At 43.8% G+C, this 20,250-nt stretch overlaps 1 protein-coding gene and 1 long non-coding RNA gene across 2 annotated transcripts in view; one reads left to right on the top strand and one right to left on the bottom strand.

Moving 5' to 3' along the window:
• LOC123799173 (uncharacterized) overlaps positions 1 to 11,956 on the bottom strand; it is a 318,345-nt gene extending 306,389 nt beyond the window's left edge. Inside the window, exons 1-2 of the long non-coding RNA XR_006781521.2 lie at positions 11,662 to 11,956; positions 8,624 to 8,749 (exon numbers count right to left, since the gene is read on the bottom strand). This is a non-coding gene — a long non-coding RNA (uncharacterized LOC123799173). The remainder of the gene's footprint in view (positions 1 to 8,623; positions 8,750 to 11,661) is intronic.
• A 55-nt stretch (positions 11,957 to 12,011) lies between these two features.
• Positions 12,012 to 20,250, top strand: part of LMCD1 (LIM and cysteine rich domains 1) — a 58,496-nt gene continuing 50,257 nt past the window's right edge. Inside the window, exon 1 of the mRNA XM_045808131.2 lies at positions 12,012 to 12,172. Within this exon, the coding sequence (XP_045664087.1) occupies positions 12,131 to 12,172 (42 nt within the window). The 5' untranslated portion in view covers positions 12,012 to 12,130. The remainder of the gene's footprint in view (positions 12,173 to 20,250) is intronic.

Here is a 20,250-nt window from a genome sequence, read left to right as displayed (position 1 = left end):
CATCCCTCAGAGCCCATGCTAATGCAGGATTTCTGTTTTCCTTCAGGGGATTTATTCTGATAGATGATGCAGATTGTGGTCCCAGTATCAGTAGGTTACAAGTACTGCATGTTGCAAACGACTTGTCTGCTCTTGCAGCCTTATTCGTATGACTGTAGTGAGTACCAGGCAGCCACTATTACATAATTAACAGCACAGGGGTGATAATGATGATATGAGATGGAGAAAAAGATCATGAAGATAGAAAACACTGGTGTCTTGGTCAAAAGCTTCATGTCAAATAAGCTGGGTTTAGATAATACCTCTGCGATTTACTAACAATGAGACCATAGGTGAGTTACTTCACATATTTAAGCCTTGATTTTAATTCCTAAGCAAAATCGGGATCTAAATACTATATGTAGGGGTGCCTGGGTGGCTCAGTTGGTTAAGCATCTGCCTTCAGCTCAGGTCATGATCCCAGGATCCTGGGATCCAGCCCCAAGTCTGGCTCCCTGCTCAGCGGGGAACCTGCTTCTCCCTCTCCTTCCGCCCCCTCTCTCTGCTTTTCCCCCTGCTTGTGCACTCTCTCGCTCTCTCTCTCGTTCTCTCTCTCTTTCTCAAATAAATAAGATCTTCAAAAATAAATAAATAATAAATAAATAAATACTACATATGACTTTATGATGAATAATTGAGATAAAGCATATAAGGAACTCAACCAGTATTTGTAACATTCTACGTATTCCCAAATCCTGCTTCCTAGTGGGAAGAGAAATGCTGTTCATGGTGGTGCTGATGGTAGTTGCAGTATTACACCAGTAGAGTAGTACTACTTGGTGTCAAGAAGAAGTAACACCATTGTACACCAATACAGGATATAGGCAGATGAGCTGGATTCTGAAGCTCGTGGTTCTTGAGTCTAGAAAGGAGATTCTTTGATGATAATGAAGACATCAGGTAAAAGAATCCCTTTGAATAAGGAGATGATGTATGGACTAGACCTGTGGTAACCACAGAATACCAAACAGACCTGACAGCAAGACACATGGAAACATGACTCACTCGTGCCTTCATCGAGAATACATGGCACAAACTCAGCAAGTGCCAGTGAGCACAGAATCATCTCCAACCACATGGGGAACACCAAGAGAAGCTGCTTTGGGAGCTCACCATTGTGTTCACAGTTGCACCGACTCAAGCTGAGTCATCACAGCAGTTGAGTAATATCTCAAGTGATAGAAGGCGGATCATTCACGGGCAAGCCTGAATCACCACCACCACGAGCAACTATCCTCATCCCTGGCCAAACTTAGGTACTACTCAATGTGTACATGAATCATGTCTAAATTAAGCACTAAGATTTCCAAATTATCTCAACATGATCTAACATCTGGGCAGGAGATATTTATTATTGAGCTGGAGGAGGAGACATAAGGAGAGAGAAAAAATAGAGAGAAGGCTATGTTCTCTAAGAAAACTATTTTCTTTTGAAATATGGAACTATTTTTGCAAAGATGACTGACTCACTTTATTTTTTTAATCACCGAAAAGGAAAGAGAGCGTGTGTAATGGATTGCTTTACACTAAATAAAGATATCATGTGGATATTAGGCTTTCTAATTCGGTTTTATATTATTCTAACTGCATTTAAAATGTACATGCAAGCATAAGATTGATTCGTTTCTGGGTTGGATTGCCTAAGCTCTTTCTGCTGTTACAAATAACTTCCCGCAAAGCTTTCTCATGCCTCTGGGATGCAGGAACAGAGTTTGCCCCATGATGTTCTCTGACCTGGTCACCCCAAGTTCTTGCTCTTTTTCCCATGGGCTGTGAGGCTCACTACAGAGCTCTTGATTCTTTGGGAGTACACTAGCAAGGTCCGAAGGCTCTCTTTGCCCTGACTTCTCAATGTCTTTGTTACGGGTTTTCCACTTCCTAAACACGTGGAGGAGGGAAACGTTCATGGCTATTACTGTGAGCTGTAGAATCAAACAGACCAGGGTTCAACTCCTGGCTCTGCCACTTGCCCTATGTGACTGCAGAGCTGTAGTTTATCCTTATCCAAAGCCGTTTATCCCTTTTGAGCCTCAACTTCCTCATCTGTGAAATGGTGATACTTAGAGTCCCTAACTCAGGAAAGATTTAGTGTGACCATCTTTGTAAAGGACTTGGTTCAGTGGCTGGCTATATGGCAAGAGGTCCACAAATGTTAGCTCTTGTTCTTTCTAGTGGATGAGTGTTTGGGGTTACGTATTTAGACACCCAGGAAGTTAAGCCACTGGGATCTGATGTTTTAGGTAATAGAAAACTGTGATCTCCAGCCAAACTGAACTTCATTTGCCTCAGGGCCCGTGCTTTTCCTATCTTAATGCTCCCCATTCATCACCTTTTGTTGTAATTGCTTGTTTAACATCTGTTTTTCCCAGGAGAGTAGATTCGGTGAATCTTTTTTCACTGCTGCATGTCTCACCCAGCAGAGCTCTTAGGAGAGAAAAAGATGTCCAATAGGTATTTGTTGAATGAAAAACTAAACAGCTAATGGACCAATGAAGGGACAGACTGAATAACTGCTAGAACCACAGACCAAATAACTGAATGACCAACTGAGTGATTTAATGAATGAAGGAATGAACGAACAAATGAATGATTGAGATTGGTCATCTAAATTCACTGGATATGAAAATATTATCCTAGCATGACAATATATGAGACTACTAAACATAGGATTTTAACTTGGAAAAGTAGGGTCTTTAGGGGGATATATAATACTTGTTTTTGAATATCTTAGAGTTCAGTTCTTCCCCCACTCCCATCAATGATAGGATGGGTGATAATACCCTCCTGGAAAACATTACTCATTCCACACTCACATGGCCCTCAAATTGCACATCCCTCCCACCCTCCATCATGATCCAGAATCTGCTTGACAGTTTCTGGCCTCAGCGTGTCTATCTATGTCAGATGACATCATGGCCCAACCATGTGTCTTGGGCTGTGAGAACAACTTGGAGAATCAACAGGAAGCCCCAGCTCTTTCAATGCCTAATTTCTGATAACTAAGAATCTTTCCTGAAATCTCCCATCAACTCCTTTCTTCTTGGTGAGCTCATCTAGTCCTTCCAGAAAGGCCGATCAGTGGCATGGCATTGCTGGACTTCATCAGGGGGATTTGGTGTCTTCATACCTTGTTCATCAGCCACAGGACACACTCATCTTTCAAGCGTTCTGGAATTCTGCCCATGAATGTCTGAACATTCTGCTGCAATCCCAAAGGACCTCTTAGAATGTACATGTTTAGCCACAGACTATCCAAACTGTTTTTAAATTAAAACCTGCCTTGAATGAACATACTTAAAATGACCATGGAATGGTATTTGGACTATCTTATCCTCCTCCTAAGAATCTTGTGATTGTAACAAAGTAAACAGAACACTCATTTAATGCCATTTTCCTGGTGTAAGGGAGGGGGGGAAAAACTCCCATTTCCAGGCTGATGAAAGCCTTAAAGGTCACTAGGAAGATTTTCTAAGAGAACCGAGCATGGTGGGTACTCTCCTAGAAATTATAAATAATAATTATACAGCTACTGCCTCTTTTCCATGCAAGGCAAGAGACTGCATACTTTCTATATGTCAGCACATTTAATCTGCCTGGGCATACTATGATACTGGTATTACTGCTTCTATTTTGCAGATAGGTAAGTTTTACAGATAGGTAAGTTCCCAGTAGGTGCCCATGGAGGCATTTGAACCAAATGTGCCTGACTTCAAAGCTGATGCCCCTACCCCTCCACAGGTTGCAACACAGCTCCTGAGATAAAGGAAAGCATGACTGCTGACAATGTGGAATGGAATAATGGAGTATAACTTAGGCAGGATAAAATAGTACCTAAAGTCTGGAGGACTGAAGACCTTGTGAACACATGAATAACAGTTTTCTAATCGATCAACTGTCATCGTGTGAAAAAGGGAGAGCCCTTCTACTAGCTAGATTGCAAAGGCTGGAAAGAACAGGTAGGTGATGGCTCTAGGAAGACAGATGACAGCCAAACAACACAGAACCTTCTAACAATGAGAGACGTCCAAAACTGTTAGATAGGTCTGGTCAGAGAATGAGTTCTTGAACACGGAAAGCATCCAAGCAGGAGGTAGGTGCCGCAGCAGCAGGTGGGATACCTTTGAGGTCCTGGCCCTCTGTCTGCTTTGGGTAGGTGCCCACTAATCATCTGAGAAGTTTACCCATGCCTGCACCTAATCACCATCTGCACAAGCATGCAAGGAAAACAATGTCTGCAGAATGCAAGTTTCATCTCCCTGAGGCTAGAGGAAGGAGCAGCGGGGAACTGTTACTCTGAATCTCTTTGTGATGAACACAAAAGAACTGGGGGGGAGGGGAGACATTGGAAGGGAGAGAAATTTTGTGAGAGGAAGGAAACCATGGGTATTACTTTGCGCCAAGAATGGCTTGGGTGCTTCACACGTGCTCACTCATAAAGCGGAGTGCTACCCTCTGGAAGTAGGGCTGATCATTTCCATCTTACAGCTAAAGTAGTCTAAGAGCAAAGCTAATTTTCCCATGGCCACATAGCTAATAAGTAAGGGCCCAAACTCAGATACGCCTGACTTCAAAACCCTCACTCTTTTCTCAACAGTTTGCTGCCAAACCCAGTGAGGGAGGGAGGTTGGGCAGGGGGCTGAGAGAAAGTACTTAGGACAGGTGGATTATGATGGGCAGAAGAGGAGTAAGGAAGCTGCAGCACGAAGTAAAACACAAGAGTGTAGGTCGGAATGCAATGCTCAGACAGGCAACTTAATCACTGAGCAAAGGCAGGTAACAGAGAGGAAATGGATCAAGCCAGACATCATCTCCCACACAATGCAAGTAGAACTTTCAGCCTTGAACCCAAGCCACAGAACTGGTTCCAAACTACGAGTGATGCAAGTTCATAAATAGGCCCTCAGACATTTTAATCTGAACAAAACCCACATATGTCAATTTTGCCCCTAAAGGTAATATACAGAAGCAACTTCACCATTTTTCCCCATGATTTCAATATCCCATGAGGAGATGCAACCAGGTAATGCAGGTTCATAAGGCTTTGGAAAATTAAAATGCCAAGACGGCCAACAGAATGCAAAATGTGATAATAAGAGATGATGATGATGATGATGCCTTTAACTGTATTGATTTTTATTTTCTGTCTCCTGGGAAACAGGGGTGCTACAATGCTACCCCCAATCCCTGGCTATACAACCCTAATGGGTTGAACAGGCCTGATTTTCACCCATTATCTAGTATATACAAAGTTATTCCAAAATAGAATTTTATTCTAAATGGTCCCCATATTAGGTTGTTGAAGGACACCTACAATTGGACCACAGGTGTTAAGTGTCTGTGTGTGTGTGTAGTGAGGGGGGCGGAGGTTTATTTCTATTATAGGGATCCAAACCCTATCCTGTAGGAATTAAATGTGATTAGCATGGCCTGGCACATGGCGCCAAGGAAATGATTGCTGGGGCTTTAGTTGGTTTCCTGTACTTCTCATCAGTACCATCTCTGGAGTCTGACACATGTGGGTCCAAATTCCTGCTCTGTAACCAGCTATGTGACCTTGGGACCATTACTTAACACCTCGAGGGCTCAGTCTGCTATTCTGTAAAATGGGAATAAGACCACTTGCCTCAGGAAGGTGCTGGGAGGATGCAATACAATTGTCCATGGAAAAAGCTGGGTGGTCATGTTGGTGTAGCTCAAAAATGGCACTTGGTACCAATTATCCTGAGCATGTTCATTGAAGCTGGACAAGCTCCCCTTTGATAGGCCACTGTCAACCCACCACTCAACCTGTCCAAGCTAGTCCACCCCTACCATTACCCCACTCCCCCAAATATCAAGATCATTCTTACACTAGGAACTTAGAGCTGCAATATTGCCCCTTTTTCCGTTCAAGATATTTTCCCTGTAGTGAGCGATACCAACACCTCACTCCCAGTGGGCCATGTAGAACACAAGTATTTTGGTACATCTTGGCTTACATGCAGGTTACCAAATTACAATGTTTCAAGAGGGTCCACCTCAGCAAATTGCTTCAAGTTCCCTAGTATCTCACATTCAAGCCTCATTCCCAAGGATACAAGACTAGATTCATGTCAGCTGGAACACTGGCATGGGAATGGAACATTTGGAAGGGCCGTCAGGCTTAAGCCAAACTTTTGCATATGACCCCACATTCACTCCTCACAGTGAGTCCCATTTGACACAGGAGAACACAGAGGCACAAGGGAGTTATATACCTAAAGTCACTGTCAATGGCTGAAGAACTCCATGGTCAGCTAGCAGACCTGCCCGAGGGAAGGTCTCCAAATTTCTGTCTTGTTTCTCTCAGTACCTCTAACTGGTTTTCCTATTCTAATTAATTGCCAAACCCCAAATCATTTTAACTACTTCAAAAACTACATGAGAAACCCACACGTACTCTGTATCTCAACAATCCAGCAAAGGCCACACTGAGATCATCTCTAAAATCCACTTTGCTTCTGTATGGGTCAGGGTCCTGGCTAGAAACACTTGAAGAGGTAACCAAAGGAAGTTTAATAAAGGCACTATTAATGAAGAAGAAAACGGGGTTCAGTGGACCCACACAAGGAGAAGAAGCACCCTGAAGCCAGTGACAGCAGGAAGCAGAGACCATCCCCAGGCCTGAAGGGGTCACGGGAGAGAGCTGTCTCCAGGCTCACAGGAGCTGTGGCTAGAGGTAGAAGAACATAACTACCACCTCCAAAACCCAGGCCAACAGGGAGGAAGAGGAGAGATTAAATATACTCAACCCTGATCTCCGACCAGAGTTTCCTGCTCCCAGGAAGACAGCAAAGGGGCCCAAGTAGGGAGTCCGTGTGTCAGCCTACCAGACACAGAAATAGAGGAGGAGAGCAAAGAGTGGATCTGGAGGAAAACACAGAAAACATCCAGAACAATCCTGAAAGGTAAGGAACGCTGTTTCCCCTTCTTGTCCAAGCTAAGCCCTTATGGTAAAGCCAGGCATCTCGTGAGTGATCCCAGTTGGGTTTGGATCCTAACTAAAGAGCAGCTCTTTATATTCTTGTTGACCTGGAAAAGAAGGGAATGGCTCCATTGCACCATCAAGTGGGATATATATCTGATCCTCAGAGAAAATTGATCAATTGCTCCTAGTAAATAATAATACATTTGATTGCAAGTAACCTTAGAGATGATGGCCAGCCACAACATTTTAACAGACCTAGGATCAAAATGTAGGTTTCTGGACTCCTGATCCAGTGCTCCTTCACAATGGATAGATTCTCCTCATGTCCTTCATAGTCCCTGTCAAAGCTAGGCTATAAGGCAGGAGAATGCTTGGGTCCAACAACCATGTTTTGTTTTTATTCAGATGTTTTGGCCTTATAGGCAAAGACTTTCTTGATCTAGGAAGCCATTCAAAAATCTGGAGAAAATTAGATAGTTATTCTAAAATTAAAGTTACTCTAAGAATGACAGGAAAGAAACCAAAAATATAAGTTGTGAACAATTCACATATATACGGTATGAATGATGGTCCAAGTTGATACAAATTAAAACATATAAGTGGTTTGGGGCATATTTATATCCATTAATATACATTAAAATATACTACATGGCTCAGGGATTATTTGTACCAATTAAGACACATCAAAATATATTAGGTGATTCTTGGGTTATTCACATCTACCCACTCTGAAGTGTTGAGCGTTTTAATGAACACAATATATCTAAAAAGTCATAACCAAATAGAAGCCATAACTCATATTTGCAAACTAAAACAACCAAGCCACACTTGCTACAATGTAACAATGTAACAATAAAAGCATCCTCAGGAGCCATGATTATTGGAGATTTTCTAAAGTGTCTGACATGAAGCCAAAAGATTTGGGTTCAAGGTTTGTTTGGCTTCTTTCTAGCTTTGTGGCTTTGGGCAAATCACTTGTCCTTCCCAGTACAGTGCCTGAAACACAGTAGACCAGACAGGTAGTTACTGGTTCTCAGACCCTCAGTCTTTTCACCTGACAATGAGAGGTTGTTAGTCACCAGCTAGGTCTCTACTAGTACCTCTTGGGTGTCCTTACTGTGAATTAAATAGTAAATCAGATACTGTCATGGCCCCCTGCTTAAAACTCTATAACTGCTCTGTCCAATATGGTAGCCACTGGCCACAGGTGACTACTGAACATTTGCAATGTGGTTGATCTCAACAGAGGTGGACTGCAAGTGTAAAGCTCACACCAGATTTCAAAGAGATAGCACCAAAAAAAGAATGTAAAACATCTCAATAATGCTGTATTTCAATCACACGTAGAAATGACCACATTTGAGATACATTGGGTTAACTAAAATATATTATAACTAGTTCACCTGTTTCCTTAGAAATTTTTAAATGACATATTTGGCACACATTATGTCTCAGCTGGAAAGTACTCATCTGTAATTCCCCACTATTCTCAGAAAAGAATTTAGCCTCCGTTGCAGGATCCAACGTGATCCAGTCACTGCCTACTTCTCGGATCCCCTTATGCATTCTTCCTGTCCTTCATTACCCTCCAGCCATGGCAACCTTATGATCCTGCAGACATAGAAAGCCTGTACCCACCTTAGGGTCTTTGCACTCATGACTCCATCCTTCTGAAATGTTCTTTCCATGGCGACTCCACTCATAGCTGATTCATTCTTCTCTTTCAGGTCTCAGCTCACATGACCCCTTCAGTCAGGCCTTTACCTGATGTGAATGGACAACATAGCCAGTGAATCTTTCCTCCATTACTTCCTCCAAGGCACTCACTGCCATCCTCAACTACCTTATCTAACTATCTGTTCACCTGTTTAATGCCTGTCTCCCTCCACTAGAATAGAAGCTGTGTGAGGGCAGGAAACTTTCCTGTCTTATTCATGGTCTATCATAACCTCAGCTCAGGGCCTCCTGACCCACTGTAGTTCACAGTTCAACGTTTGTTGAATGAGTGAATGAATGAATGAATGAATGAACAATGAAAAGTAAATGAGACACAGAGCCAAAAACTCCAGTTAGGACAAACCCACTGGTAATGACAATGACAACAACACCATCTTCCTTCAAGTGCTTACTTTTTTCCCTGTAGTCAATCCTTAAGATTTGTTCAGGAGGTAGTGTGGTATAGTTAAAAGGACAGAGTTTGGAGTTAGAAGCCCTGAGTTCGAATTTTAGCTATGCCACATACTGCTGTGCGACCTTGGATAGAGCCCTAGACTGCCACCAATCCCCACTTTCTCCAAGAAAAACAATTAGAATTTTTATGGAATAATTAGAATTATTCTGTGATTGTCCTGAAGTTCAAGTAAGAGAAGAGATTTGTCAACTGGAGAGCCCCAATGACATTTATTAGATCAAGATATTCTTGAAGGGAAGGATTCTTTTATTTACCTAGGGTATCCCCAGCACCCAGCTTGCTTGGCCAAGGCAGGTGCCCCAAAACTACCTGGTGGATGAATGAAGCTTCCAATAAGCCCTAGCACACGAAACAATGAGCCTTGGGAAAATCAGATCTCTCACTGTTCCAACCTAGAAAAGATAGCCCATTTTCTTCCAAAGAGAAGCAAAAGGATCTCAGTGCTAGAATGAGGCTGAGGTATAATAGCCACATCTCCTCCATTTTCCAGCATGTCCCAAATTATAATAGTCTGTCTAGCTGTCCAGCCAAGACTCTGGCTATAGGTCCCCCTGAAACATCTGGCTCAAGAGTAGGGTTCAAAGAGTCAGAGTGAGCATCTTTAGCCAGGGAAAGAGTAAGTACTAGCAGGGACTGGGGGTCACCTTCCTGCCCACAACAGGTTATTCTCCAGAAAAAAGAGACTGGGCCACCCCAAGCATAGCTCTTGAGTCTCACATTCTGAGAAAGAGTCACAATATGTGCCTCCTTAACTGACACAGGAGCCAAGGGTAAAAATAAGGAGGGGAAGGGGGCCATGAGTTTGGAGCTATACAGCGTTAAAGTTAGTAAAATTAGAATTATTCCATGGAACAATAATTTCTCAAGATGGGGCAAGAATGGTGGCTGGGGAGGCAGTGAGAAATGACTTCACTGGGAAGGCTTCTGCCCAGTTCACAAGGGATAAAGCATGTCTTTGTTTTTCTCCTGGCTTCTGTTCCTATAACTCTGAAATATAAAGGCTTCTGGCATGACATCCCAGTTCAGCACTATTGTTCCTAGGATTTGCTACTGAATGGGCTATTCACATAGAAACCTCTTCCAGGCCAGGCTTCTGTTGGCCACTGTTTATTTACACACTGGTTTAATGTGCAGCCCACCTTGGAAGTTTGGACAAACTAGACCAAGGTGTAGCATTGCACCATCTCTTCCGAGTCCTGCCTGCCGGCTCACTGGTGATTAAAAGCCAGAACCCAACCTGCATTCATTCAACACACGTGTTCCTAGCACATGCTAGGTGTTGGGGCTATAGATGGGAGCAAGCAAAACAAACATCAATTATAGCAGATCCATGAAAGAAGAAAAGGGGAATCACAAACAGAAAGCCCTTTCCAGGAATGTGAACAAGGAATCATAATTTGGAATCATTGGTCAAGATTTGGGATAGCTGGGGATGATGAGGTGTTAAGAACCAAAACGGAGGAGGCTTTAAGAAGGAAAGTACCTCCAATAAGAGAGAAAGCCCTAGAATGTGACCTGCAGTTCCCCATCCCCCTAAATCAGTCATATGAAGTACTTTGAGACACCGCCCCCCCCAGCCTCCCTGCAACCTAGCTTTATGGTAGCTCACTTGAGCCCTGTTTTGGCAGGGGGTACTGTGAACGTGAGTTACAGGACGGAAAACCTCATGACAGAGCAGTATTCTCCACAGGGTAAAAAGGGGCTAGTTCGGTCCTCTGTCGGGTAGAGAAGAAAATGCCTCTGGGACCCCAGGTCTGTGGAACTGGCTCAGTATACAAATGTAGATTTCTAGGCACACGAGATGGCATAGTGAGGGAAGACCTTGCTCATACTGTCTTACAGGACTTATGTTAGATGTTGCCAAACACTTCACCCCAAGGATGTGAGAAATCCACAGACAGAATCTTGCTTGTCCAGATCTCCATAGCCCAATTTATGGAGTTTAACTAGAATTTCCTCGTTTGTGGCTTCTTGTCATCCTGTGCCCCTTCTCCCCTGGTAAGTTCTCACTCTCGCTAACTCAGATTTAAAGCTTTGCCAAAGAGTTCAACTTTGGACCAGTCACCCTCTGTGAGCCTATGGCCTCATCTACCAAATGCAAATGATAATCACCATCATCACGGTCACAACAACACCTAAGGTAATTCTGAAACTAGGAAGATGTACATCTCAGCGCGTACAAAATCAGGACTGTATTCTCCTCCCTGAATTGGGAGGATTTACACAAAGCAAGTTGTGAAAGGCAGATTAATAATTTACAAATACTAATTTTAAAAAAAATCCTATCTCACTGTGTTCTCACCTCCTGTCTGGTGACTGGAGGACTTGCCCCGGTTTGGGAAAGTTAGCAGGCCCAGTCAGTGCAGCCGCACACCACCTGCCTCCCCCGTCGCCCCGCACCCCCCTCCCCCCAGGACAAGGCAGAAAGGGTGGGAAGGGGAACACGGCTCAGCATTTATTTTTGGACCCAGCTCACTAAAAATACCTCAGCCTTCCTGTTTGATCACTCTCCCTTTTGACCTGAATGGATCGCGGGGGCCCAGCGGCCCTCCCCACCCTCTGCCCGTTGTCCTTTAAAGGAGAAGGGCGTGGGGACGGATTCCTGCCGCTCGCTCGAGGGACAGATGTGAGCCGCCAGGGCAGGCAGGGGCCTCGGCCGCACTGACGTCAGGGCAGCGCTCGCGCAGCCGCAGCCGCCCGGCCCGGCTTAGGCCGCCCCGAGGGAGGGGGGAGCCGCGCTCTGCCATTGGTTGGCCGAGCGCGAGCGCCCGCGAGGATTGGCTGGCGCCGTTTTAGAGGGAGTCCCGCTCTCCAATTAAAGGACCCCGCGGCGCGGGGCAGCGCGCAGAGCTCCCCTTGGGCCCGCGAACTTGGCCATTCAGCCAGCGCTGTCCCTGCTGCGCGCCCTCGCGCCTCTGCCCGAGAAGCTAGGCGCTGTTCCTGCACCACAGAAGATGGCAAAGGTGGCTAAGGACCTCAAGCAAGGAGTTCAAAAGGTGAGCTGCGATCTGCCTGAACTTACCCACATTCTTCCTTTTCCCCGTGTCCCTCCCCCAGGTTTCGCGGAGACTTACCTAGACATAAGAATGAAACTCATTAAATTCCAAGACTTCCCAGAAAACAGAACAGTTGGGAATACATACTTGAACTAACTGGCACACACCCCAAAACTTACTCTTAAAAGCCATTGTGTAAAGTATTTGCAAAAAATCTTAGTTCTTCCATGATGCCAATTAAAATTTAAATAAAGTAAAACTTTTTTTTTTTTTTTTAATAGCAATCCTATTGTCTGTAGAGAGGAAAAAAACCCTCCCTTCCCCTCCCGGTAATGAGGTGAAGGTTGGGGGGAGGGTAATATTTACTCATAAGGAATCTTCCCTCTTGCGGTCATCCTGGTGTTTTGTGTTTTTCACACACACACACACACACACACACACACACACACACACACGTGTTTCTTTAGTTGGTGATATTGGCCATGGCAGCAGTTCCAGCACATGGGAACTAATTTCTGTCCCCAGGTCGGCACGTTTCCCTTTCAGGAGGGGCTGGCCAGGAGCCCAGAAGGTCACGGGTGAATTACTGCAGGAGGGGCCTGCAGCTGTGCTTGTAGCTCCAACACCCACCGGCTACTTACCTGGATGCAGTTGGGAGAGGGCACAGGCCAGAGGCTTAGAGGACAAGTGAGCTGGAAGGGGGCAGAGACACAGACAGTCTAAGCCAATGGAGAACTGAAGCCCAGGGTTATAGAGCGTTGGTTCCGGCAGGCAGTGGAGCATATGGAAAGCCATAGGCACTGAAACCCTGGCCCTGGACTTTTTAGCTGTACTGTTTTGACCAAATCACTTTTCTGTGCCTCTGTTTTCTTGTCTCCAGTTTTGGGGATGATAGTCCCTCTTCTCTCCCAGCATCAGTAACAGCAGTAGTACACTGTGGGTTAATCTCCCAAAGCAGTCAATTTTTTTTTCATAGTGTAGTTCTATTTTTATTTTATTTATTATGTTCAGTTAGCCACTGTATAGTACATCATTAGTTTTTGATGTAGTGTTCAGTGATTCATTAGTCACGTATAACACCCAGTGCTCATCAGTCATTTTTAAACTCTTGCAGGGCAAAGTCCTCCTTAGACCTCTGCCATTACCTGTGGAGTAGAATGAGAGGCAAAAACAAAACAAAACAAAACAAAAGAGAGAAAGAAGAGAGAGAGAGAGAGAGAGAGAGAAAGAAAGAAAGAAAGAAAGAAAGAAAGAAAGAAAGAAAGAAAGAAAGAAAGGAAAAACCCCAAATGTATGTCAGAATCAAAATAAAAATGCAAGCCACATAACTTAGAGGCACAGAGTTCATGCATCTGATTTATAGCTGCACCAGTACACAGCTGACCTTCCCCAGACTCCCATACAGAGTCCAGCAGACCCTTCTGAATGTGTACACCAAGTCAGACTTAATCAGGGCATCTCTCTGGAATGTACCATGTCCCATCACATTTGCCAGACTATTTAGAGAATCAAGTCCTCTCTCCTTCTATGGACTTCTCCCAACACTTTAGACTTGGTAAGCTACCTGTTAATTTCTACCTAGTAGCAAGTCATGCATGCACAGCTTTTATTTCTTTATACATCTTTCTAAACTCCTTGAAGACAAACCGTTCATCTCTGTTCCAACACAGCATACCATACACAGCAGGACTCAATAAACTACCAGTGAACCACTGAATATCTGTCCAGCTAAGACCATAGCGTTCGCGGACAGTACATTTTGTACATGAACGTTCTTTAGCTTGTTATAGCACCAGGATATTTGTGTGTCTGAACTGCCTCCTGAAATTCAGCTGAGGTAAAAGAGTTTAGAACTAAAGGGGCAGAGCCCCATGGTCCTCTAGAAAGTCAGATGATTTTGGGGTGGTTTTACTACAAGCTGATGGGTAGATAATATGTGAAGTAAGACCCAGTACATGGAAACCCTCCTCCTTGCTGAGGACCAAAGCCACCACTTGGAGGAAGCCTTGTTTTTATTTTCTTTTGCATCGGAGAGTGTGATTATCTGGATTAGAGGTGGAACATGTTCCCCTTCTTGTCACCCTCTAGTGCCAACTTCCTTGGCCTGCAAAGGGTTTATTTTCCATTTAGATCCAATTTCAGGCTTAGAGAAAGAATGTGGTGGGTAGAGATGAAAGGGTGGATTTTTTTTTTTTTTAACTTCTTGGGACCGTGGCAATGAGGAGGACAATCAACACTATGTAGATTAACCGATGTCTTCAACTCAAAAAGTCAAAGGAAGGGAAAGGAGTGGGGGAGAAACTCTCCTTGCTGAGCGTTATAATAGTGATTAAACACCATGTCATGCCAACAGCATGTTGAAAAGCTTTTATTGCATATTTACCCTTTAAATCTACAGCAGTGGGGGGTTTTATAACATTTGGCTTCAGGATGCATAATCACACTTAAGCATTTTGAAAAGATTTCATAGACTCTTGGAGTTGCAAGGGTCCTATTTACAAAATAAGAAATGGCTTAAAATGGCATACAGACTGTCTCTACTGCCCTAACCCCAAGGGGAAGTGGGGTTTGAGGAATCCCTAGCAGCTGGAAAGTCATAAAAAGGTCTTCAAGAGAACATAAAATCCAAAACCTGGAGTAACCTTAGAGATCGTCTAACCAATCCCAGACGAACTGAGTGGCTCACCATGGATCACATACCTAGTTAGCGGCAGAGCTTAGAAACAGTTACCTGCCTTCTCTCATCTGTGCTAAGTTAAATGCTCCCAATGGCTGCTCTTGAGCCATCATTTGTTTTTCTACTGGGAAAGAGAAGATTTCCTAGAACAGAGAGTTCCCTGAGAATAGTCAACATTCCTTGGTAATAAAGGGCCTTGAAGGCCAAATGCCATTTCTTTCAGTGAAATCAACCACTACTGTGGATTTGTTCTTCTATTGTTTATTAAACATATTTAAGAATACTGGTACTACTATTCTTATAACCAAATCGAGGTTCATACCCCAGCTCTACCACTTACTAGCTGTGTGCTCTTGTGTACTACCTAATTAACTTCTAAGTCTGTGTCCTTATCTGAAAATTGGAGAGACAATAGCAGCATCTACCTCCCAAGGTGTCTGTGATCATTAAATGAGATAATGTATATAAAGGGCCCAGCCCAGCAGCTCTCAAATAGAGTTAGTTGTTATTATTATTATTGGTGGCAATGGTATATTTTGATGGGGGTGTGAATGCTGAAAGGAGTCTTTTGGTGAATGAAGGACACACTTTTCTTTATGACTATCCCTTCTGAAGAGCAGCTAATTTTCATTCCACTGAACCAAAGTGAGTTGCTCAGTCTTGATAAGCTGAACATTGATCTCATCTTCATTCTAGCCCAACAGATACAAAATCTGCTTACATGGAACAGAGATTACCAGTCATTTCACTCTGGAGTCACAGAATTTTAGGCCTGCGAGAGGACAGGGAGCTCTTTTCACTTTTTAGGCAAGGAAACTGAGGCCCAGAGGGGTCAAGCTCCTTATCTGAGATTGCTGAGAAGATGTGCTGAAGCCCATTTAGGCTCTGCAACAATACAGGCCCGTTGGCTGCCAAGGAGCCATTTGCAGGAATTTAGAAAGGACAAGAACAAAGAGATCTGAGAGCATGTTCACTGTGGACTGTGCATGTGCCAGTGGACTGGCTCCAAAAGGTTCTCTTTTTCACCCCTCAACGCGATGTCAAAGGAGCATTAAATGATGGTTCTAAGTGCAATGCCAGGTTCAGCTGGGCGTCTCCCCACACCATTCTCTGCATCCCCTCCCTCTTGGCTTTCCTGTCCTCCAGCTTCATCCTCCCCTCTGTCCTCAGCCCTTCCTGCTTTCACCTCCAGTTCCTGCGACGTGCAACACTGCTGGCACGTTGCCTGAGCGAGCCGATCCAATGTAAACACAGCTCCTCGAGAATTGTTGTTGGCTCCCTCAATATTAAAAATATATTAAGCTGTCACTTAAAGACCGTAATAGCCAAGCACTGGAGACATGCCCATAGGTGTATAAAAGCAAGCTGGCCCAAAAGAGAGGACTTATTTTAAAAGAGAGAAAGAAATTATCCAAGTCCTTCTTAAAGAATCTCCGAAAACAGATGCTGAAGCCATTACTTTGTACATCACAGATGCTTGTCATATTGTGCAGACGTGTGTGAATATATGGGGTTGGGGGCTGATGACTGACTTTCACCAGTGCATCCACCATCTGGGGAGATGGGAGGCAGGGAAAGGCTTAATCACAGACCATCTCTAGGGTTTACTCTCAGCCACCTAGGCTCCAAGACCTTCTCTTAGCCAGGGCCTACCCACCATGCTATAAGCAGGACAGTGGGAAAAGGACTTTGGTATTCCCCTCTGAAGGGCCCGTAGTTTGATCTTCTCTCCATATTAACTGGCCAAAAGTAATAAAGAAGAAAAAGAATAGGCTGAGTTCAGCAAAAGCTGGGGACCAGGAAGGAGGGACATTGACACAGACTCACATGTGCATCATTCTTCCCACCGCCATGCCTACCACTTCTGGTGAGGAAGAGGTAAGGAGCAAAGAAGTGAGGGGATAATTCTCGTGCAACCCACTGGAGTCACAGGGCTCCAGAAGAGGTATTCGATTTGACTTTGACTTTGGAAAGAATCATTTTTTCTTTCCAACCTGCACATTCAAAATAGTGTGAATAGTGTGTGAATAATAAAGTGGAAATCTGGCATGATGAGTATAGACCTTGGGAGTTCTTAACTCCCCAGTGTTCATCCAACACCATTTAAACATGTATTATGAGAAACGCTTTCTGGCAGGGGTTGAGTCATTCTAATAACCGCAAGCATTTATTTACCAGGTGACTTTAGACAGGTCACTTTCCCTAGTAAGTGGCAGACCTTGGATGAGGACCATTCTTCCTTTTCCCTCCAGTCCACTGACCTTTCCTATACACCATGCTGTCTCCCAAATAATAAGTGATTCTGGAAAAACAGGCCTAAAACTCTGTTCCACTGAAGGTAGAATTGTGGAACAGCTTTTCAGGACATCCAGAAGGAAGAGACAACTGTTGTTCTTTATGGAAGTACTCCCCCCCCACACACACACACCCTTTCAGTTGCTATCAGGAAGAGGATTTGGCTGGCAGCTGCCACGATCTTGCCAGGTCCAGGGCCACCAACCAATTTGACAGGAGTCCCTCGAGATTATGATATTTCTGTAACTTCACATGGAACATTCAAGATGTCCTAAACCCATTCTTGGAGCTTTGTATATATCAATGGCCTGGATCTGCTGCAGCTCCAGAATTCTTTTCTATAAAGCTTTTAAATAAAATAACAAACAAGAATTAGGTCTCATATGTTCACTGAGACTTTTTCGGTGGCCACCACTTAAACTTTGTATCTAGGCCTAAATATCTGATGAAGAAATTTGATGGTGGTTTCTCAAAAACAGAAACAATAAAACAAGTACAAAGCTTTGTCAAACTCCCAGATCAACTCTTCACTTGTTGTCTACTCCTTTTATATGAGAAGCAAACCCTTTTTTGTTTTTTCTCAGAAGGGACATGTTTGGTCTTCCTTTTATCATTTGTTTGGACTCCTGTCCCCTAAGAACTCTGAAGGAAGACTCATCTGTTGTCTGCTAGCATTGACAAATTTGAGGAAAGACCACAGAAAGGAAGGAAAGACCTCTCTTGAGCGCATGCAGGGCACTTGACATTTCTCACCTCCCATTTAGCCTTAAGGACTACCATGCAAAAATGTGAATGTCCTTTCTCCACATGAGTAAGTTAAGACTAAGTGATCATATGATGGCGGGTTAAGAACTCAAACCTTAAGCTCTTCTCTGATCCCAAACCTTAAGCTCTTTCCACTCTAAGAAAAAATAAGGCTTTCCTCAGAAGTAGCAGTCTGGTAGAGAGGAGCTCTGATTATCACTGCGCGCTTCACTCAGAGATCAAGGTCTCTCTACACATCTGATTCAGGAATTGCCCAGCATTTGCCAAATGCTACCAGGCATTTGTACCTCTCTGGTAGTTCTTGGTCACTAGTCGGTGTCTCCTGTCACCCACAATAAGTCAAAGCCCTTTCCAGGTATAGAACAAGGGCTTTCTAGATTTCACCTGGTTCCTGGTTTTCTAGATGTCTGATTGAACTCTCAAGGGAGGAGGCTGGTAGACAGATAGTCTAAAGAAGCATACAACAGTATCCTAAAATTACTGAAGAAGCAGTGACCCTTGACCAAAAAAAAATAAAAATAAAAATAAAAAAATCCTAGAGATCCCAGTCCCAGAGCTTCCAGGAAATTCTAGCCTGGGGATAAGCCTGGCCTCTGGAATGTGTATCTCTACATGCCTGGTCAGCCTGACTCATGGTCTACCCAATAACACGTGAATCAGGACCAAGCAAAACACAGCCAAGCCCCCACCAGGACATGCTTTAAAAGGAAATAAGATTGCTGAGGGGGAGAAAAGCAAAGGCTCCATTTGGCAAGTAACTCTTTGGAAGCACAAAGGAGTACTGGGGTCCAGCCCATGGCGGCTGTTTCAAATCCACATGATCTGTTTATGGATTTTTTTTTTCTCCTTCTGTTTTAAAACATTAGATTCTTTATAAAATTAATCTTTGGAGAAAAATGCAAATGAATCATTACTTAAAAGAGCTGAGCAGAATCTAGGGATTGGCTTGGTCAGTCCCTTTGTGTTGCAATTGGGACGTGGGGGAGAAATAGCATATCCAAAACTTACATGAGACGTAGCTGAAAGATGCACTGATTCACAGCATCTTTTATGAATGTGGGGGAAAGGGTATGTTCTATATTCTGTCACTTCCATGCCCAGAGTACTCTAATTTCATGTCGGCTTCATACCTTCAAACTTCAGAAGGTCAAGCGAACATTTTGGCTATGAACTTAGCTCTGGCCACAAGATTTAGAGGCCAATTGAGAAGTGGTTAAACACATAGCCTTTGCAAGCATGGAGATCTAGGTGTGACTCATAGTCCTGCCATTTGCTAGGTCTGCAACCTCTGCCAAGTTGCTTTTCCTCTCTGGACCTCTGGTTCCCCATTCGAGAAAGAGAGTTAACAATAGTTCTACATCTAAACAATAGTTAATGAGATAAAGCACGTCAGGTGCCTGGATGCCTAGTAAGTGCTCAAAAAATATTTCCTCTTGCTTCCTGGTATCCTCTCTCCTCAGTACAGCACAGAAATCCCGTAGGTAGTTAAGCGCCGGAGCATGGAAACCAAGTTCAGCTTACCTACGTCATGTCACATGTGGCTTCTAAGATATCAGATTGCAGGATTTTCTCTTTGTAGCTAAACTTAGACTTAGCCATAAATATACTCAGGCTGCATCATATGCAAAATCGTGACAATGGCAACAATTTGCTTTAGGTGGCTGGTTGCTACACTTCTAGAAAGCAGCCCTCCCCTTGCCTGAAACCAGTGGTTGGCCCCAACCATGTGATCTTAGATAGGCACTCACCCTCACCGAGCCTCAGATGTCTTGCTTATAAATCAAGGTAATAGTCACTCATCTCTTCATTTAGCAAATATTTATTCAGCATCTGTCATGTGCCAGGCATTGTGCTGAAGTCAGTGAATAAGAAAGTTTTGGTCCCTGCCATGTAAACTTGAGTCTGGTGAAATTCATTTCCCATAAAGGTAGCATAAAGGCCAAATAATGTCAGTGTTCTATGATTCGGTGTATTCCTTGACCACCTGTATTGTGTGTGCGGATGCGCACGTGCACACACACGCACACAAACACACACCCCTACACACTTAATTCTTCTCCTTTGCTACCCGCCCTCATATTTCCCAACACTGCACACATCTGAGCCACATCCGACCGCAGTCATTTCTACAGTGTAACAGAGGAATGAGGCTGATAATTCTCCCAGTTATTGCATTTTAAAAAAGATTTATTTATTTATTTATTTATTTATTTATTTATTTATTTATTTGAGAGTGAGGGCGGTGGGCAGAGGGAGAGGGAGAAGCAGACTCCCTGCTAAGCAGGGAGCTGGATGTGGGCTGAGCCAAAGGCAGATGCTTAACAGACTGAGCTACCCAGGC

The sequence above is a fragment of the Ursus americanus genome, chromosome 14 (assembly GCF_024610735.1).
Source record: "Ursus americanus isolate L20-20 chromosome 14, mUrsAme1.1.p, whole genome shotgun sequence".
Taxonomy (NCBI): Eukaryota; Metazoa; Chordata; class Mammalia; order Carnivora; family Ursidae; genus Ursus; species Ursus americanus.
Note: the sequence above shows the minus strand (reverse complement) of the source record. Positions and strands in the feature narration are given on the sequence as shown.